This window comes from Schistocerca piceifrons, chromosome 1 (assembly GCF_021461385.2).
Source record: "Schistocerca piceifrons isolate TAMUIC-IGC-003096 chromosome 1, iqSchPice1.1, whole genome shotgun sequence".
NCBI lineage: Eukaryota > Metazoa > Arthropoda > Insecta > Orthoptera > Acrididae > Schistocerca > Schistocerca piceifrons.
Genome location: NC_060138.1, coordinates 649,666,897 through 649,694,384, shown reverse-complemented (window position 1 = coordinate 649,694,384; position 27,488 = coordinate 649,666,897). Strand labels below are relative to the sequence as shown.

Here is a 27,488-nt window from a genome sequence, read left to right as displayed (position 1 = left end):
CACCAACTGAAAACGTCTGGTCAATGGTGGCCGAGCAACTGGCCCGTCACAATACGCCAGTCACTACTCTTGATGAACTGCGGTATCGTGTTGAAGCTGCGTGGGCAGCTGTACTTGTACACGCCATCCAAACTCTGTTTGACTCAATTCCCAGGCGTATCAAGGCCGTTATTACGGCTAGAGGTGGTGGTTCTAGGTACTGATTTCTCAGGATCTATGCACTCAAATTGCGTGAAAATGTAATCACATGGGAGTTCTAGTATAATATATTTGTCCAATGAATACCCGGTTATCTGTATTTCTTCTTGGTGTAGTAATTTTAATGGTTAGTAGTGTAACATGTCAGAGGAAAAACGTCACTATTGGGGCTGCTGAGCAAAGAAGTTGGACGACACGTGTTCTAGAAGGGGGAGGAGGGCTCACCCAGGTCTCCGAGGTCTGGCGGGTAGAGCAGCACGAGGCGGCCGCGGCGGCTGTAGGTGGCGCGGACTGTGGCCTCGAGGCGCGGCGTGGCCTCGCGGTCCGGGCTGGCCACCAGCAGCAGCGAGCTGTTGTCGCGGCCGATGGCGAACCAGGGGGCGTGCCGCGACGGCGCCACGCTCAGGTTGAGCGGCAGGCCGCGGTACGGCGCAGACACGTTCAGCGCCGCTACCACCACCGGCGTCTCGCAGTTCTCCTCCACCGACACCTCCAGGTACCGAGGCGAGAACACCGCCTGCCGCGCCGACGAACCTTCCGGCTCCGGCTGCACCTCCACCTGTCGCACACACCAACTCACACGTCTACAACGTTAACGCTGACGTCCTCACTGAGTCTGTTTCAAGTTCAAAATGAGTCTTTGGGATCTCTTGTTTTCCAGCATGCATTAAAGTTAAAATCTTCTGGGTTGTTAGGCCGCGTCATATTTCCTTCTAAACTAATCCACGATTCGACCCCTCCGCTGCGATCTTCTTCAGATGTTTCGGTGACCACTAATGCTAGAATACTGTTCTAATAGTAGTGGACACCGAAACGTCTGAAGAAGGTCCAAGCGGAGGGGTCGAAACGTCGATTATTTTAGAAGGAAATATGACGTGACCTAGCAACCCACAAGATTTTAAATTTTGCAACAACGGCCACGAAATCCTACGGACTTACATAGGCTTAGAGACACAGTGGACAGACATGGAAGTACACTATGTGATGAAAAGTATCCGGACACCCCCAAAAAACATACGTTTTTCATATTAGGTGCATTGTGCCGCCACCTACTGCCAGGTACTCCATATCGGCGATCTCAGTAGTCATTAGACACCGTGAGTGAGCAAAATGGGGCGCTAAGCGGAACTCACAGCCTTCGAAAATGGTCAGGTGATTGGGTGTCGCTTGTGTCATACGCCTCTACGCGAGATTTCCACACTCCTAAACATCCATAGATCCACTGTTTCCGATGTGATAGTGAAGTGGAAACGTGAAGAGACACGTACAGCACAAAAGCGTACAGGCCTTCCCCGCCTGTTGACTGACAGAGACCGCCGACAGTTGAAGAGGGTCGTAATGTGTAATTGGCAGACATCTATCCAGACCATCACACAGGAATTCCAAACGGCATCACGATCCACTTCAAGTACTATGACAGGCGGGAGGTGAGAAAACTTGGATTTCATGGTCGAGCGGCTGCTCATAAGCCACACATCACGCCGGTAAATGCCAAACGACGCCTCGCTTGGTGTAAGGGGAGTAGACATTGGACGATTGAACAGTGGAAAAAAGTTGCGTGAAGTGACGAATCACGGTACACAATGTGGCGATCCGATGGCAGGGTGTGGGTATGGCGAATTCCCGGTGAACGTCAGCTGCCAGCGTGTGGAGCGCCAACAGTAAAATTCGGAGGCAGTGGTGTTATGGTGTGGCCGTGTTTTTCATGCAGGTGGCTTGCACTATCACAGCACAGACCTACACTGAAGTTTTAAGAACCTTCTTGCTTCCTACTGTTTAAGAGTAGTTCGGGGATGGCGATAGCATCTTTCAACAAGATCGAGCACCTGTTCATAATGCACGTCCTGTGGTAGAGTCGTTACCAACAATAACATCCCTGACCTGAATCCTACAGAACACCTTTGAGATGTTTTGGGACGCCGACTTCGTGCTAGGCCTCACCGAACGACATCAATACCTTTCCTCAGTGCAGCACTCCGTGAAGAATGGACTACCTTTCCCCAAGAAATGTTCCAGTACCTGAATGAACATATGCATGCGAGAGTGGAAGCTGTCGTCAAGCCTAAGGGTGGGCCAACACCATATTGAATTCCAGCATTACCAATGGAGGGCGCCACGACGTTGTAGGTCATTTTCAGCCATGTTTCCGGATACTTCTGACCACATAGTGTAGCTTCACTCACCTATAGCTATGTATTGTGAACCAAATCGAGACCGTCACACCGCGGAAGTGAGGTTAAAGCGTCTGACGGTTCGCTCTGTTGGAATTATCCATTGAGCTATTTAGAGAAGCCACATCACGACAATGGAAAATGCGAGTGGACGCATTAGTGACAACGCAACAAAAGATACAGAGGCTGCAGGTGAAAATATGTAACGATACCGTGATCGATATCCTCGTCAGCGATCTACAACGACTATCCACAAAGTTCGATAACATTTATGTTCCAGCAGTACAGACAATCAGAACTAAATCAGTAATGATGAACCACCAGTGACATACTGAATGGTACCACCTAAAAGAAGGCTTTTTCTCAGAACAGCACTGCATACATCGTTTTATAAAGGGTGACGATATTGCTTTTTAATAGTAATTTGGGAAGATGTTGAGAAGTAGAGTTGAAGAAAATGCAGAAGAGAATAACGTAGATAATTATTATATTAATAGCCGCGCGGGATTAGCCGAGCGGTCTCAGGCGCTACAGTCATGGACTGTGCGGCTGGTCCCGGCGGAGGTTCGAGTCCTACCTCGGGCGTGGGTGTGTGTGTTTGTCCTTAGGATAATTTAGCTTAAGTAGTGTGTAAGCTTAGGGACTGATGACCTTAGCAGTTAAGTCCCATAAGATTTCACACACATTTGAACATTTTTATATTAATAGTTGGGTATTCGGCACTATCCGGGTATGTACTTATTCCAATCTTCTTCTAGTCCGTCTCCTCCTCTCTATGACCATTTCCCCTTCCACTGTCTCTATCCTTATCCTCCTGTTATCTCTGCCTATCTCTTCTTTCCCCCTCGCTACCTCTCCATCTCTTCGTCCTCTTCCACGTTATCAAACTCTCCCCCAACAGGAGGCTGCTACTCCTGCAGTATTTATTTCCAGATTGTAACTAATATATACACCAAATTTGCTTTAAATCATTCCATTGTGTTTAGGGTGAGCTTTCTGGCCATGGCTCTGCCAGAATACGTACATTTCAAACATGCTTTCAAACTTATTTAACGTATTTAACGCGTATTGTACAGATATTTCACCAGCAGGTCTAGTGAATTTCGCCCTGCAGTTTCATTTTCACGCAGCTCAATGTTCACGGAGACGTATGTTCTGTACTATGTGCAGCAGAATGATATAATTTTCTAGTTACATTCAGTGGTACACGTGAATAGTGGCTGCAAAATGCGTCGCGAATACAGATTGTAGCGCCGGCCGGTGGGGCCGAGCGGTTCTAGGCGCTACAGTCTGGAACCACACGACCGCTACGGTCGCAGGTTCGAAACACACAGATCCGTGCCTCGGGCATGGATGTGTGTGATGTCCTTAGGTTAGTTAGGTTTAAGTAGTTCTAAGTTCTAGGGGACTGATGACCTCAGATGTTAAGTCCCATAGTGCTCAGAGCCATTTGAACCATTTGAACAGTTTGTCGCAAAGAAGTATTAAATGAAAACGTTATGCTTCAAGTGGTTTTTTACAGGGTGAACATCGGAAATTTAGTGAGCGAGAAACTTTTTTCCTTTCATTTTGTGGAAGTCGTCATCGAGAAGAAGCTTCGTAAAGATTTGAAATTATGTGTAAAGTTTGTTGTAAGTCTCCAATTCTTCTCATTCTCAAACGCTGGATGACTAAAGTACGTGTTTTCTCGCGTCGTGGACTATACTGTTTCAGACCCGCACTGACACTCCATTGATGGGTCGATGGTTCTTACCCCACAGTGTCCGCTCCGATAGCTGAGCGGTCAGCGTGATGGATTGCCGTCCTACTGGCCCGGGTTCGATTCCCGCTGGGTCGATGATTTTCTCCGCTCAGGGACTGAGTGTTGTGTTGTTTTCATCATCATTTCATCACGATTCGGCGCGCAGGTCGCCCAATGTGGCGTCGAATGTAATAAGACCTTCACCAAGGCGGCCATAATGGGTCTCCCGGCCAATGGCGCCAAATTCTCAATTCCATTTACCCCACTGTGATTCTTTCCAGACAGTAAGTGATATGTGTGCCAAGAGTGGCTGAAATTGGTCCAGTGGCGTAGATGGAGATGTGGAACCCACATACGCACGTTCATGCATATGTACATACATCCATCCATTTTATAACCAGTATGGATTGTGAAGGAAGCAGACGACCAATAAAGACTCACAGACGATTGCCGTCACCTGTATTTGAAGACTGAAACGAATTAGAATGGTTCTGTGAAATGAACCACATATCAAGCAGGGACTGTCCAATTGTTAGATCGATTTTGGTTTGAAGAAGGTCATGATTCACCGCCAAGATTTTACTGGTAAAATTTCTCTGTTGAACAAGTAGGTTCAGTCCAAACACCATCATCCTGTTCATAAAAGCATTTACAACAATATACTAGGCCACATAATATGAATTCTTTTATGAATCTGATGATGGTTTGTGGACCGAAACTGGTTGTTCAGTAAAGAAATTTTGTCAGCAGCCCTTGCTGTAAATCGTGACGTTCTTTATATACGAGCTGAGGGTCACCACCTTCTGAAAATACGACGGCGTTCCGGCCTACCTGTATGAGGGCAGTGGCGCTGAGGCTGGGCGAGCCCAGGTCGGCAGCGACTACCCTGGCGCTGATGAGGGGCGCTCGCTCGGCGTCCAGCGCGGCGCCGCCCCCGGACAGCGTGACGACGCCGGAGCGCGGGTCCACGGCGAGGGGCGGTGGCGGTGGCGGCGGCAGCAGCGGGCGGCGGCGCGCGCCGGGAGGCGGCGTGGGGGCGGCGTCCAGCAGCGAGAAGAGCAGCAGCGCGTTGCGGCCCGCGTCCGGGTCCCTGGCGGCCAGCCGCAGCACCTCCTGCCCCGCGGCCGCCGACTCGGGCACCGAGGCGCGGTACACGGGCACCGGCCGCCCCGACGCGTCCGTCTCGATAGCCGAGAAGCTCTCGAATGCCGGGGCGTTGTCGTTCACGTCCAGCACCACCACCTGCGGCACCGGTACGGAAAAGCTCTGTGACCCTGTTTCCTGAAAATTCTCCCAGCTGTGTGCTGAGCCTTGAAGTAAACAACTCGCCACTATTCCAAGTCTACGTAACAGTGCTAGCGGCCAGATAGATGGGGTCTTTCGCATCATGACGCCAGTATGAATTCAGGTGAGCCGGAACCCTAATGAAAACTTCGCCGATGATGATCTCTATAGTTTGCTGGACGTTTCGATATTCTTCGTGTTCAATTGTATATTGCAGAATAGTTCAATTTGTTTCCCTAGCTAACGCTCTGGCTGTATCGGACGGAGAATAACGGCACAGCAGGGCTAGTAAGTGCAATACAGACTCGCATTATTGGCTATCAGCCTTATAATAAATGCCCTGTAATGTGATTTTCTTTTACAATTTACGGCGAAGTTCTTACTTCAGAAGACTCTATTCGATACAGACATAGACTACGGGTTCATTACCTTGTAACACTTAACATACAACACTCAGGAACCGCTGAATGTTTGCCGCTGGACTTGCGGATACGTTTTGTGTATGTAATCTTGATAAGTTCACTTGCATCAATATGAAGAAACACTTTCTGTTAATATTTCTTTACGTACTACACGAATATGTAATGAAAACGGTGGTTCCCATTTTAAAAAAATGCAGTTGGTATCCGTTTGACCTATGGCAGCGCCATCTAGCGGGCCAACCATAGCGCCATCTGGTTTCCCCCTTCAAGCTAGACAAGTCTCGTTCTTTGTAGTTTTTTCGTTTGACGCTTATTTCGTGAGATATTTGGCCCAGTCGCTATCAATGGACCATCCTGTATATCTGAGAGTAAAAGAAACAAATTTCAGATGCAGGAGACTAGAACAGTCTGTAAATGGAGTCAAAGTACACATTAATGGAAGGGACTGAAACAGAAAATGGGATACAGGGAAGCGATAAGTTTTTTTGTCTGGAAACCTAGTCAAGGAAGGCCATTTCAGTGGGCTTGTATCAGATTAACTATTTAGGTAGTGTACGTGAACAATAAAATACTTGTATCTTGGTTCTATATAGTCTGATTTCTCGTTCTGAGAATGAGTCGTGCTCTTGTGACGAACAGGAAAGGTGGAATAAGTGAATATATGTGTCTGTGATTGTCTATACACACATTCGAAAAACACTGGTATTTAATGTGCTGTGTGACCTAATAATAAAATTCAGGCAAGGTAACATAAGAGGGGATAGTGATAGAGTGTGTACCAGTGTACGTCGTTTTTTTGGGGAACACACTACCAGCAGTAATTCTGGTTGCTGCAAATGTGGCCCATACAGTGAAGATGGCTAGAAGCCATTCAGTGACCAGTGATTCTACAGGGAAGCTACAATGTTAGTGCTGACTCACCAAAGAGTGTTGATCAGGAGCTCTAGTTGCCATGATCATAAGTAGAGCGTGAATGAATGTGATACAATGGCAAATTTAGAAGCTGACACAACAAAGTGGGAGTTCACAAACGGACGATTGAAATCAAACTGAAAGCTATCGTAAGAGAATTGTATTGTTATTATTCGAAGTCTAACAGCATTTTAACAGGTTAATGGTAAGGCCGTGTGTGGAGAATTATTTCATAGGAACCAACTATGTATTTGGTACTAGAATGAAATTTTCACTCTACAGCGGAGTGTGCACTGATACGAAACTTTCTGGCAGATTAAAACTGTGTGCCGGACCGAGCCCCGAACTCGGGACCTTTGCCTTTCGCGGGCAAGTGCTCTACCAACTGAGCTACCCAAGCACGACTCACGCCCCGTCCTCACAGCCTTAATTCCACCATTTTATGTATTTGGTATTCATCATCGAATCGCAGTATCGCAGTGCTTAGTGTTTATTATATGTGTCTGCAGTTCCATTTCGTGCTAACGTTTTTTTTTTTCCTTTTTTGGCATTCCTTATTTTACTTGTGCGAAATTTGGAGAGGAATTGTTTCATGATTCGTTGGTCTCAGCTGAGTAATGTCCGCGCTAAGGTTAGCCAGTTGGCCTTGGCCATAATTTTCCCCACTGTACTGGCCTACTTACCGGTGGAATTAACTTCAAACGATGTTTCTTCCGTGGGCAACATATTTTATAGACAGGCTATCGATGTATACATCTCGTTGTAGGCAGAACTTTTTAGTATGGAACGTACGTTTATGTATTATGGAGAAAAGTTTCTCTTTCACAAAGCCAATACTCTAATTCAGTGGCGGAAATAGAATAATTGACGCCCGGGAAACCATTCCCTCTCGACGTAACCTCTTTTTTTCCTCCTGATTTTTCGGTTATTCTTTTCGTTTGATAGAGTTCAAAGTATACGAGGGTGAGTCAAATGAAAACCTTAAATTTGTAATAACAAATCAAAATTTCGCGCCGTTATCCTGTAAGTTGGTAAGCGTGCTACAAACAGCTTGCAGAATGACCTGTAGGTGGTAACATAGTGCAGATGCACACGTACCGTCGCAGTATCAATATAAAGATGGCCGCCCCACTTGCGACTTGCACCAGGGAAGAACAGCGTTGTGTTATTCGGTTTTTGCGTATTGAAGGTGTTAAACCTATTGAAATTCATCGACGAATGAAGGTTCAGTGTGGTGATGCATGTTTGTCACAGCATCAAGTCTACGAATGGAGTAGGAAGTTTGCAAATGGTGTGACTTCAGTGGAAGATGCTCCCCGTCCAGGCCAGGCACAACGAGTTGTGACTTCACAGAACATGGCAGCAGTTGAAGCCATACTGAAGGAAAACCGCCGAGTGACACTGAATGACATTGCAGCATGTTTACAGATTAGTCATGGGTTAGCACACCACATTGTGATTTGTGTGCTCCAGTTTCACAAAGTGTTTGCAAGATGGGTGCCACGGCAGCTGACTCCTGAAATGAGAGAACGACGTGTTGATGCTTGTTGTGGTGTCCGTACTGTAAGACCTTCGGTACACACACCATCAGATTATTTGACTTGCCGCTCTAATGAAGTAGGCGAGTGTCAGTAATATGTCTCGTGGTCTTAGGTCTTATCGTGGCGTGTTTATCTTCTGCCGTTAGGTCAGACGATAGAAATGCCACATGCACGCTCAGAGTAGCAGATTGATGGTGACCAACTTTAAACAGAACTTGATTAATATTCACACACATTTATTAAAATAATAAAAATCATAGAAATTACTTAACTTGATTCTGCATGCTGTTCAAAATTGACAATTGGTCTTGGTACGTTAATCTTATTCTGAAATATCTCTGATACTTGACGAAGTGTCTATTCATTTATCTTTATGGCTATGTACAGGAATATGATAATCATATTAGGCGCAGACTGAAACTTGACTATAGACTGGTACAGACAACTGCAGACTAATGCAGACTAATGCAGACTGCTACAGACTAATGCAGACTGATGCAGACTGACTAATCGGAGGTCTGTACACTCGTTATAATACCTCGCGCGTTCAGGTATCACTGCGCGAGTGTGATCCGCGAGGAGAAAAGGTTCTACGTTAGCAGCAATCGCATTGGCTGCGTTTCATATCAATACGCGGATCGGCGGAAGCAGAATTTGGTCCGTCTCTGACAGTGCCATCTCGTAGTGCGGAGACGGACGAACGCTGCGCCTGCGCTGTTGTGCTTAGCGGGCCGCGCTCTATTGGGAAAGTTGTGTACGCGCTGACTACGCGGAACTATGTACACAACACTTGTGAAGTATTTCTTCGGCGCTTTGAACGAGAAGGTGGTGGCTTCCTTGCGACAATCGTTACTGGGGACGAAACATGGGTTCACTTCCACCAACCGGAAATGAAGAGAGCGAGCAAGGACTGGTGCCATTCTTCATCACCAAAACCAAAGGAGTTTCGAACAGAACCATCAGCAGGGAGGGTTATGCTGACTCTCTTTTGGGACGAAAAAGGCGTCATTTTGGAGCACTACAAGCCTAGAGGGACCACTGTCACCAGTACATCATACACAGATCTCCTAAAAAATCATCTGCGGCCTGCAATCAAATCAAAGCGACGTGGATTGCTGTCAGCAGGTGTCCTTTTGAAACATGACAATGCAAGGCCTCACACTGCCCGTACAACAGTTGCAACAATCACAGGGCTGCATTTTGAGTGTCTTCCTCATCCACCATACTCACCAGACCTTGCCCCAAGTGATTTCCATATGTTTGGACCACTCAAAGACGCAATGGGAGGAAATAAGTTCCGTTCTGATGAAGCGGTACGCCACGCGGTGCATGAGTGGTTGCGCGGACTACGAAAATAATTTTTTTCTAAAGGAATTTATGCACTTTATAGGCGCTGGAGGATTTGCATTGAGCGTGGGGGAGATTATGTTGAAAAGTGATACAGCTTTGTACCACTTCTGCACAATAAATTATATTTAAAAAAATATTTAAGGTTTTCATTTGACTCACCTTCGTAGAGTGAGATTTGGAAAAGTACCATTTTCAGTGTCGATCAATGTAAAGGCGCAACCAACTAAACAACAAACGCACAAAAGCACTGCTGTTGCTTTGACTCACTTGACATAAGGACAGTGTCGCCATACAGTACTCTAAAAGAAGTGTGTCCTCACCAAGGAGAGATAGTACTTGCGGAACTGTTGCTGGAAACAGTCCAGTTCGAATACCCCCATCAGTTAATCAGCCCTTCCTGTTTTAGTTCTATCCACTTGTTTTGCTATCTTCTTTTCCCCTTCCTCTTTAGCCCTCCCGTTTTCTCTTTCCATTTTCCCTTCCACATTTCTGTCGTCTGTCACAAAATGCGCCACACGGAAATGGCGACCAGGCTACCACACACTGGTTATTGCACTGCTCCAACCCTGACTACGCCTAATTTGTTGCGTAATCTGCTGGCAGCTGGTTGCACTGACCTGGACGTCGACGGTGGCGGATCGGCGGAGCGCCGGCGGCGCCTGGTCGACGGCGCGCACCTTGAAGGCGTACACCTCGCGCTGCTCGCGGTCCAGCGGCCGCGTCGCGGTGAGCACGCCGTCGTCGGCGCCCAGCCGGAAGGGCAGCGCCAGCTCCTGCGCGTCCTGCCCGCCGGCCGGCAGCAGGTGGTAGGCGAGGCGCGCGTTGTCGCCGTGGTCCAGGTCGCGCGCGCGCACCCGCCCCACCTCGCGCTCCGCAGACGAGTTCCACTCGGCCACCTCGAACCGGTACCACGGCCGCTCGAACTCCGGCGCGTGGTCGTTCACGTCCGCCACGCGGATGCGCAGCTCCAGCGTGTCCGACAGCCCAGGCCCGTCCGTAGCCACCACCTGCAGCAGCGCACGCGCACACTCGTCCCACATCATTCGGAAAAGACTGTGGAGTTCCTAACAAGGGAACCTCCCCATTGCACCCCCCTCAGATTTAGTTATAATTTGGCACAGTGGATAGGCCTTGAAAAACTGAACACAGATCAATCGGAAAACAGGAAGAAGTTGTGTGAAACTATGAAAAAACTAAGCAAAATATGCAAACTGAGAAGTCCATGCGCAAGATAGGCAACATCAGGTGTTGTGAGCTCAGCAGCGCTGTAGTCCCCTGGTTAGCGTAAGCAGCTGCGGAACCAGAGGTCCTCGGTTCAAGTCTTCCCTCCAGTGAAAAGTTTAATATTTTCAGACAATTATTATCTGTCCGTCCGATGTGAGGTAACTGACGGTCTACACACGGAAAAATTTGAAAACGTTAAAAACATATGTTTTGACAGAGCACAGGGAAAACTGTGCGACTGTGAAACTGTTGCATTCATTTGTTGCAGTTTATGTGACAAACTCTAATGTTTTCATCACTTTTTTGGGACTGATTATCACATCGACAAGAAAACCTAAATCGGGCAAGGTAGAAGAGTCTTTTTACCCATTCGCCAAGTGTACAAGTTAGGTGGGTCGACAACATATTCCTGTCATGTGACGCACATGCCGTCACCAGTATCGTGTAGAGTATATCAGACGTGTTTTCCTGTGGAGGAATCGTCTGACCTATGACTTTGCAATCAAATGTTTTCGGTTCCTTTCGTCTGCTAATCGCACGGTTTTGCGGTGCGGTCGCAAAACACAGACACTAAACTTATTACAGTGAACAGAGACGTCAATGAACGAACGGACAGATCATAACTTTTCGAAAACAATGAAAGTAAACTTTTCACTCGAGGGAAGACTTGAACCAAGGATCTCTCGTTCCGCAGCTGCTCACGCTGCCACGGGACCACGGCGCTCCTGAGCTCACACTATCCTTGATGTTGCCTATCTTGCGCATGGACTACTCAGTTTGTATATTTTGCTTATTTTTTTCATCGTTCCACGCAACTTCTTCCTGTTTTCTCGATTGATCTGTGTTCAGTTTTTCAAGGCCTATCCACTGTGCCAACTTATAACTAAATCTGAGGGGGGTGCGACGGGGAGGTTCCCTTGTAAGAAGGGAGGGATGTAAAGGGCAAACATTTCTATCTTTCGGAGTTGAGTCTTTCACTATGAAACTGACCGTACACAAAAAAGGAAACTTCCTGACAGACTGTGACGATGAGTTAGACGTACAAAATCTCAATGGACGTGAAAGTGTGGCTTCTTGTAGCAACACACAGGGTGACAGTTATAGAACTATGTGAAATAAAATCTTCGTAATTTCTGAACGGTTTGTGTTAGGACGTTCAAACTGCACGGCTGGCCACGGGACATGACGGCAATTATTATGCGCATGTGCACATGCCTTGTTGTTGACGGCAATTTGCACGTGAAAATGTCACGGTACGGCGAGACTGGGCATATAGTGCTTGTCAAGGCCTACTATGCGAGCAATAACAGCCCGACTGCGGCTCAACGAAAGTTTACGACCGAGTTCAAGGTGAAGACAACCGGTCCAAGTGTGCTAACAATCAAGAATTTGATTCGCAAGTTTGAGAGGACGGGTAGTATTCGTGATGACAGTGTTGCCAGTGTTGGCCGTCCAAAATGCCCCTGGAAATCCATTAGACGAGCTGCACAACAGGTGGGAATCAAGCGGGACACAGTGCGACAAATTGTTGTTGAAGACCTGCATCCCTTCCCACACAAAATTCAAAACCATCAGCCATTAGCCCCAGGCCCATGGAACAGCGGTTGTATTTCGCCAACACTACTATCCACAGAATTGACGAACAACATTTTGAGCCGCGCAGGATTAGCCGAGCGGTCTTAGGCGCTGCAGTCATGGACAGTGCGGCTGATCCCGGCGGCGGTTCGAGTCCTCCCTCGGGCATGGGTATGTGTGTTTGTCCTTAGGTTAATTTAGGTTAAGTAGTGTGTAAGCTTAGGGACTGATGACCTTAGCAGTTAAGTCCCATAAGATTTCACACACAACAACATTTTGAAGTGAGTGTGATTTGACTTAGCGACGAAGCCCACTTTAATTTGGATGGGTTCGTCAGTAAGCAAAATTGACGCATTTGGGGGACTGAGAATCCGCATTTCGCGATAGAGAAGTCTCTTCACCCTCAACAGGTGATAGAGTGATATGCAGTGTCCAGTCACTGAATAATCGGGTCGATATTCCTCGATGGGCGGTGACTACCGAACGATACCTGAAGGTTTCGAAAGATGGTTTCATCTCCATTATCCAAAGTGATCCTGATTTCGACAAGATGTGGTTCTTGCAAGACTGAGCTCGACTCCATCGAAGCGGGAGAGTGTACTTTGGGAACCGCATTCTGGCTCTGGGGTACCCAGAGGCCATTGATATGGGCCTCGATTGACCGCCACAGTCTCCGGATCTGAACCCGTGCGACTGCTTTTTCTGGGGATATATTAAAGACAAGGTGTGCGGCAATAACACCAAAATCGATGCTGAACTGAAAACAGCCATTCAGAAGGTCATCGACAGCATCGATGTTCCTACACTTAACGGTTCAGAACTTCGCTTTCGTCTGCCACATCATCGCCAATGATGGCAGTACATCGAACGTGACATAACCTAAATCCAAATATCTGTAGTGACGTTTACATGTTTTGGCACGCCGTAGTTTGTAACTAATTTAGGTTTTTTTCATATCGCTCAACAACTGGCACATGGATGTTCCTGGGAGACATGCATTACTAGGCAAACGTCGTCAAAGTTGTGATAGTCCACGTTGCGTTTTCTATAGCTGAGACCCTCTCGCAGAAAATCACGATAGTTTGGCCCTATCAATCTGTTATAGCAAAGTGCAGAACTACTTTCGAGTAGCAAGTACGTAATTTCTAAGCGATGCCAGGAATATAATCCACAGCTTCAAACCATGACGCAACACTTCTCACGGTTGCTAATACAATCACAATTACCCTGCTACATACTGGGAACATTCATTCACTACTTTTCCATTCGGCCTTATCGCCTGAACACAACGCAATAGGCTCTACAGTAGTAGGATTTAAGTAATACTGCACAACATTACAGTCTGCACCGCGCCAATTAACCGCAAATATTACAGACAACGATTTGGAAAAACACCTGGCGAAAAGCGGGAAGTACGAGTTCTGTTCTCGACCTGGCATACATTTTAATCTCTGTTGTCAATGTCAATAAAATTCACCAACAACCATTTAACTTACCATATTATTTTATTTTGTTGTGAAGGCTATCAGCTTCAACATTACGTTATGCCATCTTCAGGCCTCATATGCAACTCTCCAAATAAATGAAAATGTCATAGAGCCATAAATCTCTGGATATTGTGAATTTAATCGTTACACTAGGGCTTCATTCGAAGACTTGATAGGAAGGTTGGTGAATGTCATTGACATTGGAAATTACATTTTTAACTGTATAGAGATATTCAATGCACTGCAGGTTCAATACGTTTGACCGGCTTTTTCATCTTTACACGTTCACTGATTTCATTCTCGTCATCCTTAATTTCAAAGGATGTGATGCATGTCTCTTATGACACGGCAAGTGATAATCCCCAGTTACTCTATTCTCCTGTGGTGTTGTTTCTACACATCCTGTGCAAGACTCTCTGACAAAAGTGAACATCAGTGACAATGAAAGTTACAATCAGTTCTGGACGTGGGCTCATATAGTGGTGTAACTTGTCTCTCCTACGAGATAACAAGTTTCACTTCTGATCACTCAGGCAGACGAAAGATGTTCGTCTATACCGGAAACGTTCTTCAACGTGATTGATAGGTTTGGAACATCCCACTATATGCGATCTGCTTTCCTATATGTGCCGATGGCGAGTAAAAGACCTCTCTCTGCTCGGACGTCAACATGGCGCGATGGCGAATAAACCTGTCTACCTGCTGTGGCGGAGCGCTTTTTCTTTGGGCATCTCGACTTGTCGGTGCCTTGGAGGTCACGGAGTCGACAAAAAAGACGCTCAAATAATTGGAGAGGAGATCTGTCTCTGCCTCTGAAATGTCATGTCCATACAGATACAGGTGACATTAACGTTTAACATGATATATACACTCCTGGAAATGGAAAAAAGAACACATTGACACCGGTGTGTCAGACCCACCATACTTGCTCCGGACACTGCGAGAGGGCTGTACAAGCAATGATCACACGCACGGCACAGCGGACACACCAGGAACTGCGGTGTTGGCCGTCGAATGGCGCTAGCTGCGCAGCATTTGTGCACCGCTGCCGTCAGTGTCGGCCAGTTTGCTGTGGCATACGGAGCTCCATCGCAGTCTTTAACACTGGTAGCATGCCGCGACAGCGTGGACGTGAACCGTACGTGCAGTTGACGGACTTTGAGCGAGGGCGTATAGTGGGCATGCGGGAGGCCAGGTGGACGTACCGCCGAATTGCTCAACACGTGGGGCGTGAGGTCTCCACAGTACATCGATGTTGTCGCCAGTGGTCGGCGGAAGGTGCACGTGCCCGTCGACCTGGGACCGGACCGCAGCGACGCACGGATGCACGCCAAGACCGTAGGATCCTACGCAGTGCCGTAGGGGACCGCACCGCCACTTCCCAGCAAATTAGGGACACTGTTGCTCCTGGGGTATCGGCGAGGACCATTCGCAACCGTCTCCATGAAGCTGGGCTACGGTCCCGCACACCGTTAGGCCGTCTTCCGCTCACGCCCCAACATCGTGCAGCCCGCCTCCAGTGGTGTCGCGACAGGCGTGAATGGAAGGACAAATAGAGACGTGTCGTCTTCAGCGATGAGAGTCGCTTCTGCCTTGGTGCCAATGATGGTCGTATGCGTGTTTGGCGCCGTGCAGGTGAGCGCCACAATCAGGACTGCATACGACCGAGGCACACAGGGCCAACACCCGGCATCATGGTGTGGGGAGCGATCTCCTACACTGGCCGTACACCACTGGTGATCGTCGAGGGGACACTGAATAGTGCACGGTACATACAAACCGTCATCGAACCCATCGTTCTACCATTCCTAGACCGGCAAGGGAACTTGCTGTTCCAACAGGACAATGCACGTCCGCATGTATCCCGTGCCACCCAACGTGCTCTAGAAGGTGTAAGTCAACTACCCTGGCCAGCAAGATCTCCGGATCTGTCCCCCATTGAGCATGTTTGGGACTGGATGAAGCGTCGTCTCACGCGGTCTGCACGTCCAGCACGAACGCTGGTCCAACTGAGGCGCCAGGTGGAAATGGCATGGCAAGCAGTTCCATAGGACTACATCCAGCATCACTACGATCGTCTCCATGGGAGAATAGCACCCTGCATTGCTGCGAAAGGTGGATATACACTGTACTAGTGCCGACATTGTGCATGCTCTGTTGCCTGTGTCTATGTGCCTGTGGTTCTGTCAGTGTGATCATGTGATGTATCTGACCCCAGGAATGTGTCAATAAAGTTTCCCCTTCCTGGGACAATGAATTCACGGTGTTCTTATTTCAATTTCCAGGAGTGTATGTTAATATTTTACATGTGACACTAATATTTGATATATATATATATATATATATATATATATATATATATATATATATATCTACATTTATACTCCGCAAGCCACCCAACGGTATGTGGCGGAGGGCACTTTACGTGCCACTGTCATTACCTCAATATTTTAAAACCTTTATTATAATTGTCGTAATGCGCATTACGAAAGGCCTGTTCATGGACAGTTGTAATCAAGGTTGTAAAATATTAATACTCTGTTGTAAATACAGAAGATTTCACACAAAGTGGGTTCGTCATTTAGTAGCTTGAATAGATCAGAGCTCTCTTCTAGCACCCACACCTCGCAACAATGTGAAAAAGTCCAGCGGCACGGTTCAGTAGCACTGAATAGCAGGACCACTACCATAAATAATTTCAAGAACGACGACCGAAGATATTTTGGAAGATAAAAGTTGACAAATGCGTGTAACCGGGTGACATATCATATAGGGAGCGGACATCATCATACTCCAGAAGAACATAAGTTACATCCCAGTGGTTAAGAGAATTGCCCGCGAAGTAGGTAATCCAGGCTGGAGTCATAATCTGGCACAAATTTTTCAATTATCACTACTTACTCACGAATAACTTAAGATTTATTGCAGGTAGGGGGATGTCTCGAATACCATTCTGTATTTATATTACGAGAAGGCGTTCAATAAGTTATGCAACAAAGTTTTTCCTCAGCCGATTTCGGTTGAAAAATGCGGAATTTCTTGTGGGACATCGTGGAATCTTTCCGTTTCAGTCCCTGTAGGTTCATGGTCGTGGCCTTCAAAATGGCGTCTGTAACGGAGGTGCCTTCTAAGCAGAGAGTTGTCATTGAGCTTCTTTTGGTGGAAAACCAGTGCATCGTAGATATTCATAGGCGCTTGTATAATGTCTGCGAAGACCTGGCAGTGAACAAAAGCACTACGAGTGATTGGGCGAGGCCTCTGTAATCATCGCAAGAAGGTCACGCAAACCTGTCCGATCTCCCGCGTGGCTGGCCGCTGTGACCGAGCGGTTCTCGGCGCTTCAGCCCGTAACCGCGATGCTGCTACGGTCGCAGGTTCGAATCCTGCCTCGGGCAAGGATATGTGTGTGATGACCGTAGGTTAGTTAGGTTTATGTAGTTCTAAGTCTAGGGGACTGATGACGTCAGATATTAAGTCCCACAGTGCTTAGAGCCATTTGAACCATTTCTCCCGCGTGCCGGCCGGCCGCACACTGTTATAGCTTCTACACTGTGTTCATCGCCACAAAACTGCAAACGAACTTCTCACTTCTGCGTGTGTGATGGGGAGGTTACTGATGTAGCAAGACTTTGGCTGCGATGTCGACCAGTAGAGTGGTACCCTGAGGGCATACAGGCCCTCCTAGTACGGTGGCGTAAGGCCGTCTCATTGAATGGAGATTATGTTGAAAAATAGGATTTTGTAGCCAAAGGAGTGGGAATGATATAGTTTATTGTTATCGTGAATAAAACCAATCTGGTTGTAGAAAAACGGCGTTGCATTACTTATTGTACGCCCTTGTTCAGGCAGACTGCCTGCTGTCCTCCGCGTGCGCGGGCAGGAGCCGTTTCTGAGAGCCACCGCCTCCATGCTGTGTCCACGACGTGATTCGGCATGCTTCGGCGCGCCCTGTCCTCAGTCGTGTGACCGTCTCTCGCCTGTGTAGGCGTCCTCACGGACTGCCACCCGCTGCTGGACTCAGCATCCTTGCTAAGTCGCTGACAGTATCACTCCACTGGCCAAGTGAGTCACGGACGGCCAGAGACAGCAAGTCGCTCACTGTCCATAGCACCTTCTCGCCGACCGTGTACAGCTTATGTTCTGTGGGTGTTGGCTTCTCCAAGAAACCTCGACCACTGAATGAATGTTTTAACAATTCTATTTTCGTGACGAACCGTTGGACAACAAACAGGCATCCTACAGCCAGTAGACCGCTACCCTGCCGAGGGTGATGAACTCGTGGCTTTCTGGTCTGTAATAACACACTTCAACCACGCACCTAGAGGACAACCATCTCAGCCTCTACACGGATACGTGCACACTCTTTAAACACCACCTCCTCCCACACAGGACCCATATTTTCGTATAGGACTCCAACTGACGCCTTGAGCTCCAAGACGCTCGTTTTCCGTGATTTCCTAAATCGCTGCAGGCAAATGCTGGGATGGTTCCTTTCAAAGGGCTCGGCCAACCTCCTTCCCTAATCCGATGAGACCAATGACCTCGCTGTCTGGTCTCCTCCCCCAAAACAACCCAACCCAACCCAAGACGCTCTACAACATTATTGCAAAATTACAGCTTTTCCGCCAGTGTCAGTATGTAGTAGAAATGCAAGCATTGCAAGGTCTGCTTGATGTTTACTTCCAAAAGACGATCAAAAAACAGCCGCCATAATGGAAAAAATCGTTAATAGGCTCCGATGACAACACATTAAGAAGGATTTACGAAAGACCTACTGATGACAGGGTGTTGTGTGATGTCCTTAGGTTAGTTAGGTCTAAGTAGTTCTGAGTTCTAGGGGACTGATGACCATAGATGTCAAGTCCCATAGTGCTCAGAGCCATTTGAACCATTTTTGAAAGACCTACCTATCATCTTCAGATTGGGCAAATCACGGGCTAGGGCTCCGTTCTGGAGCCACTATGTTGGGACGTTAATGTAGAGCCGTTATTGGACAAACTACAACTCAGCGAGGAAGTGCTAGCCTACGCTGACGACCTCCTCCTGTTGGTTGGCGGCCGTAGCCGAGAAGATCTAGAATCATAAGTAGAAAAAGCAATAACAATACTAACTGAGTGGTGCCAAGAAGCAAAAATGAAGGTTGCACAGCAAAAGTCAACATATCTTCTTCTAAAAGGCAATCTGATCAGGAATCCCACAGTCAGAATAGATGGAACACCAGTTCTCCGGCGTCGCGAAGCATGATACCTCGGAGTAATCATTGATGAAAAATGGAGCTACACACCCCACATAGAAACCACAACACAACGAGCCCTAGAAGCTCTAAATAATCTTATTAACATAGGACATAAAAGATTTCACCTGCCACCCGCACTGATCAAGCTTTATCATAGCAGCATCTTGTAGGTAGGATAGTACGATATGCGTATGGGGTCTGGGCACACAGGCTCACGGGGGTGATGCCAGTCATGGCTGTGAGAAGGGTGCAGCGGAACATGATTCTGCGACAGTTGGGGCGTACAGAAAACTCCTGGGGGGGGGGGGGGAGGGGGGCTCTATTGGAGGTGAAGGGATTATGTTCACTAGATATAAAAACAAGAGAACATGCAGCATGGCACTGAGTTTCCAAAGGAAAGATAGATAGGACTAGGGACATCTACATCTGCATCTATATTCCGCAAGCCACCTGATGGTGTGTGGCGGAGGGTACCTTGACTACCTCTATCGGTTCTCCCTTCTATTCCAGTCTCGTATTGTTCGTGGAAAGAAGGATTGTCGGTATGCCTCTGTGTGGGCTCTAATCTCTCTGATTTTATCCTCATGGTCTCTTCGCGAGATATACGTCTTGGGGTGCAGGTAGGAGACAAGTTTGCTGTTAAAAGAAGGGGGGAGGAGTTGTGGCAACAACCATGGGAAAACAAAGAAACTGGTAGAAGGGTCTTCCAACTGCTGCATAACATTAAGGAACGACTTGGGATGACCTACTTCGAGCCAAGTAGAGAATTACTGCACTTTCTCACAGGACATGGGCCATACCGGACATATCTACGTCAGTTTGAAACAAGAGCAACATCAGCGTGTGACTGTGGCGCTCAAGACGGTACACCTGTGCACATAATCTATGACTGCTTGTTATACGATGATGTGACGCATGACTTAAGAACAGAATTACCGAATAACGACGCCTATGCCCTAATACGGCATGCTGTTACCTTTAATGTCCTTAACATTCTGGCAGACGAGGTATCACAGAAGGTCTTGAGAGAATTTCTAAGGAACCAAAATGGATAACAAAAAACCCGAAATAGACTGAGATGTACCCGCCATATCGTCGGGTGCGGAACTGGCCAGTCGACTCACGACCGGAATCCGCCGCGCTACTGGTCACAGCGGGTGCATCACCTCCCAGGCAAAGACAATTGCACTCTTACTTTAAGTACTAGAAGTTAGTAGTAGTAGTAGTAGTAGTAGTAGGTAGAATAGAACACTAACCACACTGACAAAGTAGCGACTGCAGCGACAAAACCAACTTGGCGAGCCCAGTGCCAGGGGCACGCTCACTGGGTTTAGCTCGGTGGGCAGGCCACAATAGTAGGTTTATACATAAACTGTGTAAGGGGTCCATAGGCCCTTACTATAACTCTGCACTCGGCACAGGTCGATAGGGCGAACAATCGATTGTGACGTGTTGCGAGAGCGAGTGACGAGGTGCGCCAGAGTGGTTGGCGGGAATGGTGTGTGTGTGGAGGCCGTTATTGGAATACAGGGTTTTTAACCGAGAAGGGTGTCACCATCGCCGTGGTTAGACCCCTGATTAATAAATAAATACCGGGAAAGTGATGAAGTATCTTTATAAAGGTGATCGGTGACGTTACTAGTGCCGATATTTAGTTTCGCGTTTACCGCGCCGGCCTAACCATGGATTGCAGTGTTGGATGCAGTGGTGGATTAGCTTGTGACGATAATGACAAATAAAGAAAGCCTGTGCTGAGCTTAGCAGTAATTAGATACGTATGATGAAGGCAGTGGCTGTCTCCTTTTTGTGTTTTCAGAAGAGTATAAGTTCGTAATTAGTAAAACTGTGTTGTGTTCCTTATTACCATACATTCAGTATTATAGTATTGAACCGGATGAACTGGAAAGTAACAACATCCGTAGCAGTCAATTCCGATTACCAGTCCCATTAGGTTCACGGTCATGTTAATAATAAATATTGGGCTGCTAGTCGATCAAATCAGGACGGGATAAAAACGGAGGTGTTACAACTGGCACAACTGTAATCGCTGCAGAGTAGATTAGCTAGAAACAGAATAGATTAATAAAATAGATTAACCTTGCTCATAGATATGTCAGTTGTAGAAAACTTAATGTAATAATGGTGCTGAACTATGTTGTATGATATGTAGACCCACTAATTATTAAGGTGGTGGGTTATTTGTATCTTCATATTGTATTGTATTGTATTGTATTGTGTCAATAAAGAATTTTTGTTAAAAAAAGTCACGCTTCCCTAGACACCGAATAATTTGAGGGTGCGAAGGTATAAAGTTTTTTTTGCCGCGCGGGATTAGCCGAGCGGTCTAGGGCGCTGCAGTCATGGACTATGCGGCTGGTCCCGGCGGAGGTTCGAGTCCTCCCTCGGGCATGGGTGTATGTGTTTGTCCTTCGGATAATTTAGGTTAAGTAGTGTATAAGCTTAGGGACTGATGACCTTAGCAGTTAAGTCCCATAAGATTTCACACACGTTTGAACGTTTTTTTATAAAGTTTTTTTTGTTTTTTTTTTGTTATGGTTTTAGGACGCAAAACTGCTACGGTCATGAGCGCCCGGTCTGTGACTTAGGAAAAGGTAAAAAAAAACGAAACTCGAAACCAGAAGTAATGAGAACGTAACCCAAAAAAATGGAGAAACTAAAAGCAGAAGGAAAGCTTAAAAAACCACAATAGAAGGGGGTTGGCTGTCCCCAAAAAGAGCTTCAAATGACTGACGTCATCTCACTGGCACTAATAAATTCGAGAACGCGATCGGCTGAGCGCGTGTCATCTGCTAAAATGGAAGATATATCAGGCGACAGCTGGAGACGGGCGCGTAACGGAGTAAAATAGGGGCACTCAAGTAAAAGGTAAAAGGTGTCTTACCGTCCACAGCTGAGAGCAGTGGGGACAGAGTGGGGGAGGATCGCCACTTAAAAGATATCGATGGCTAAAAAGACAGTGCCCTATCCGGAGTCTAGTTAAAATTACCTCCTCCCGACGACGCGTTCGGGAGGAAGAGGTCCAAGCACAGGGGAGAGCTTTCACGTCCCGCAATTTATTATTGGGAAGTGTCGACCAATGTGCGTGCCATAAAAGAACAACACGACGACATAAAACACTCCGTAGAACGGCGAAGGGAATCGTGCGAATAGCTGGCCGAAGAAGAGAGACCGCAGCCTTGGCCGCTATATCGGCCGCCTCATTTCCACAGATACCAACGTGTCCTGGGATCCAGAGGAACGCTACAGAGACGCCCCCCAAGTGGAGCAAGCGTAGGCAGTCCTGAATCCGGTGGACCAGAGGGTGGATAGGGTAGAGAGCTTGGAGACTGAGGAGAGAGCTGACAGAATCTGAACAGATAACATACTGTAACCGCTGATGGCGACGGATGTATGGGACAGCCTGGAGAACAGCGTAAAGCTCCGCAGTATAAACCGAACTCTGGTTGGGAAGCCGAAATCGAGTTGGGGTGTAGTCAACAATACAGGCACTTCCTACCCCAAACGATGTTTTTGAGCCATCAGTGTAAATAAATGTGCCTTCCTTCATTTGTGCACATAGAGCAGCAAATGCCCGACGATAAACAAGTGAAGGGGTACCATCCTTGGGAAACTGACAAAGGTCACGAAGCAGGCAGGTCCGAGGACGGAGCCAAGGTGGTGCTGTACCCCAAGTTGTCAAGAAAGTTTTAGGAAAGTGGAAGCAAAGAGAATGGAGCAGTTGACGGTAGCGGACTCCCGGTGGCAGCAGGGAGGACGAGCGGCCTGCATACCCTAAATCCAAGGAGGCGTCGAAAAAAATGTCATGGGCCGGATTTGCAGGCATGGAAGACAGATGGCTAGCATAACGACTCAGAAGGACAGCTCGCCGATTGGACAGCGGAGGTTCAGCAGTCTCAGCATAAAGGCTTTCCACAGGGCTGGTGCAAAAAGCTCCTGACACTAAACGTAATCCACGGTGGCGGATAGAGTCGAGACGCCGAAGAATAGATGGCCGAGCAGAGGAGTAAACTATGCTTCCATAGCCCAATTTAGAGCGCACTAAGGCGCGACAGAGGCGGAGAAGGACCACTCGGTCCGCTCCCCAGGAGGTACCATTCAGGACACGGAGGGTGGAAGGTATAAAGGAACAGATATTTGACAGAAACAAGTAGAGGATTGTATGAAGCGCAAACCAATTCGAATCTCCCGGGACAGGAGCACTCAGTGGTGACTTTGGCGTTCTGACCTGGAGGAGGAACGTGCTCTCGGCTGGCAGGCGACGCAGAGGCCGAATCTCGCCCCTGGTGCGGTGCACGGCGAAGAAGTAGCCGGTGGCGTTGTCCGCCGGCGCCGAGGCGGGCGGCTGCGCCCACTCTGTGCGGCGCCGCGACGCCGTCAGCCAGGCGTCGTCGGCGTCCACGTCCACGTCACCGTCGCCCACGAAGCGCGTGACGGTCCAGCGCGCGCGACTGTCGTCCCTGCTGGTGCGATACTGGGTGCGCGCCCAGCCGCCGCCGTCCACGGACGCGTCCAGCTCCAGGAAGGCGTCGCTGGAGTTGAGGCTCTCGGCGACGGAGCGGTAGTGCGGCACGGACCAGGGCGAGCGCGGCCCGGCGGTGAGCACCTCTGCCGCCAGGCTGTACGACACGCTGGCGTTGTCGCCCGCGTCGCGGTCAGTGGCGACGAGCCGCAGCAGCGGCGCCGACGGCGGCGCCGTCTCCTCCACCGTCACCTCCAGCGGCGTCCGCGCCGACCCGCTCACGTTGCGCACCTCGCTGCGGCGCGGCTCCCCGTGCAGCACCACCAGCTGCACGAAGCGCGGCGCGTTGTCGTTCACGTCCGTCACGCTCACAGTCAGCTTCGCTTCGGAACTCAAGTTGCCTGTGCGACAAAAGGACAGCGCATTAAGAAAAGTGCAACTCGTTCCCGCTACCGAGTAGGGCAGACGGACAAAAGTTGAGATGTTTGCATTCCGCAGACGTCTCGTAACATCTACATTTATACTCCGCAAGCCACCCAAAGGTGTGTGGCGGAGGGCACTTACGTGCCACTGTCATTACCTCCCTTTCCTGTTCCAGTCGCGTATGGTTCGCGGGAAGAACGACTGCCGCAAAGCTTCCGTGCGCGCTCGAATCTCTCTAATTTTACATTCGTGATCTCCTCGGGAGGTATAAGTAGGGGCAAGCAATACATTCGATTCCTCATCCAGAAACGCACCCTCTCGAAACCTGGACAGCAAGCTACACCTCGATGCAGAGCGCCTCTCTTGCAGAGTCTGCCACTTGAGTTTGCTTTAACATCTCCGTAACGCTATCACGCTTACCACATAACCCTGTGACAAAACGTGCTGGTCTTCTTTGGATCTTCTCTATCTCCTCTGTCAACCCGACCTGGTACGGACGCCACACTGATGAGCAATTCTCAAGTATAGGTCGAACGTGTGTTTTGTAAGCCACCTACTTTGTTGATGGACTACATTTTCTAAGGACTCTCCCAATGACTCTCAACCTGGCACCCGCCTTACCAACAATTAATTTTGTATGATCATTCTACTTCAAATCGCTCCGTACGCATACTCCCAGATATTTTACAGAAGTAATTGCTACCAGTGTATGTTCCGCTATCGTACAATCATACAATAAAGCATCCTTCTTTCTATGTATTCGCAATACATTACATTTGTCTATGTTAAGGGTCAGTTGCCACTCCCTGCACCAAGTGCCTATCCGCTGCAGATCTTCCTGCATTTCGCTGCAATTTTCTAATGCTGCAACTTCTCTGTATACTACAGCATCATCCGCGAAAAGCCGCATGGAACTTCCGACATTATCTACTAGGTCATTTATATATATTGTGAAAAGCAATGGTCCAATAACACTCCCCTGTGGCACGCCACAGGTTACTTTAACGTCTGTAGACGTCTCTCCCTTGAGAACAACATGCTGTGTTCTGCCTGCTAAAAACTCTTCAATCCAGCCACACAGCTGGTCTGATATTCCGTACGCTCTTACTTTGTTTATCAGGCGACAGTACGGAACTGTATCGAACGCCTTCCGGAAGTCAAGAAAAATGACATCTACCTGGGAGCCTGTATCCAATATTTTCTGGGTCTCATGAACAAATAAAGCGAGTTGGGTCTCACACGATCGCTGTTTCCGGAATCCATGTTGATTCCTACAGAGTAGATTCTGGGTTTCCAGAAATGACATGATACGCGAGCAAAAAACATGTTCTAAAATTCTACAACAGATCGATGTCAGAGATATAGGCCTACCGTTTTGCGCATCTGCTCGACGACCTTTCTTGAAAACTGGAACCACCTGAGCTCTTTTCCAATCATTTGGAAACTTCCGTTCCTCTAGAGACTTGCGGCAGAAGACTCGTAAAACTCAGCTCGCTCCGCCGGTCGATGAAATCCAGAGTGGTGTAGACGACGGCGACCAGGTCGATTTCAGAAAAGTACTCAATTCCGCATTGTCGATTAGTGAACGAAATACATGTCTACCGAGTGTCTAAACAGTTTACCGACTACATCTACATCTACATCTACGTCCATACTCCGCAAGCCACCTGACGGTGTGTGGCGGAGGGTACCTTCAGTACCTCTATCGGTTCTCCCTTCTATTCCAGTCTCGTATTGTTCGTGGAAAGACTTGCGGCAGAAGACTCGTAAAACTCAGCTCGCTCCGCCGGTCGATGAAATCCAGAGTGGTGTAGACTACGGTCATAGCTTCCCAGCAATTAGAGCTTAACACGTTGTTCTTAATGGAACTATATTGATAGTCATTACTGTTGACGGTATACGTAAATTATCTAGTGGATAACGTCCGAAGCCTCGTGAGGCTTTTAAGACGAGGCTGCGGTTTATAGGAACGTTCCAGCGGCAGAAGACTTTAGCGAAATGCAGGAAGATCTACAGACGTGTGATGTTTGGTGAAGGGACTGACAGTTGACCTTGAAAGTGAGTAAGTGTAATGTATTGCACGTAAATAAACAAAGATATCCATTACTGTCCGATTACGCTCCTGGCGAAAAATCGCTAGAAACAGCAACAGCCGTAAAATACCTAGAAGAAAACTGTCTGGAGCGACGCAATGTGGAAAGATTACATAAAATCAAATGTAGGAAAGATAGGTGCCACGGTGAGAGTCATTGGAAGAGTATTCGGAAAATATACCGAGATCCTCTCCTGACGAGGAAGGTGGTAAAAATCTTGTAAAGCTCGAGTTTTATCTCCGATATGAAGTTGTCTAAACACCGAGAGACTTTACAAGAGAATATGAATTCCTCTGCTTACAATTAAATATGCAGTTCTTTAACACTACACTGCTTGCTGACAGATTGAATAGTACGTGAGATCAATATTAATATTACAGTAATATAAAGAGCATTTAAGTTATTAGCTCTATCATATAAATGTAAATATAACTATTGTCCAGAGTGAAAACCGCATTTTTTGATAAATCTACAGACTAACAAGCCTTTCAAATCCGTCAATGCGTTGCATTGAAGTGTCTGCATGGCGTTATCATTAAAGGTGCCTAGTACGGTACGTTACACTGTAACACATCATTTCCGAATTTCTCAGGATCCTTGTTCGAAGGGGTGATTATCCAATTTTGATTTTGATTGGGGCAATGATTTTGTTCTGTTGATCGGACTTGTTGTATACGCATCTTCATCCCACAGTGGAGCTCCTCAGTTGACTAGGAAAGTCATCCGCTTGAGCACTGCATCTTCTACAGACGCGTGCCCATCTGTACACAAATTGTTTCCGATATTGGAATATGTTTCCATTTTTTACTCTGTCGGAGGTGAAGTATACAGACTGGCGTAATATAGCTTATCTCGGTGTCACAACTTCCTACGCAGAGTGGGGTAAACATCCAGGTGCCGCGCTATTCAAACGCGAAAATCGCCATATTTAACATATTTTTATTCGATAACATCTTGTCGTATCTATAAAACAATTGCTATCATGAATACTGTCTCATACATACCTTCCATTCACGTGCGAAAGAATACCGTAGTTAAGTTAAAAAAATTAGTATGAGTATATTTGTCATTAAAGAATTTGCTCTTTACTTCAAGAACCTCCAGGCACTATTCATCACGGTGGAAAGAGGTTTCGAATCTCTTTAAGGAGTCAAAAGTTGTTTGAAGCGAAAAAACTAATATGCCTCAAGTTATATGTAGCAGTAAGACGTAAGCCTTCCTTATCAGCGATTAGTGCACGTAACTAATAATCGCAAATATATGTTTTTGTAGTAATGATTCTTGATTATTACTGTTATGATTGAAAGTTGTGAGGATTCCCATTACAGCAAGCCGTGCATTTTGTGCATTT

At 47.4% G+C, this 27,488-nt stretch overlaps 1 protein-coding gene across 1 annotated transcript in view; it reads right to left on the bottom strand.

Annotated features, from left to right (window-relative positions):
- LOC124760964 (cadherin-89D) overlaps positions 1-27,488 on the bottom strand; it is a 192,138-nt gene that overhangs the window by 47,594 nt on the left and 117,056 nt on the right. Inside the window, exons 14-18 of the mRNA XM_047249109.1 lie at positions 23,388-24,022; positions 10,237-10,626; positions 5,128-5,352; positions 4,942-5,070; positions 424-757 (exon numbers count right to left, since the gene is read on the bottom strand). Of these exons, the coding sequence (XP_047105065.1) occupies positions 424-757; positions 4,942-5,070; positions 5,128-5,352; positions 10,237-10,626; positions 23,388-24,022 (1,713 nt within the window). The remainder of the gene's footprint in view (positions 1-423; positions 758-4,941; positions 5,071-5,127; positions 5,353-10,236; positions 10,627-23,387; positions 24,023-27,488) is intronic.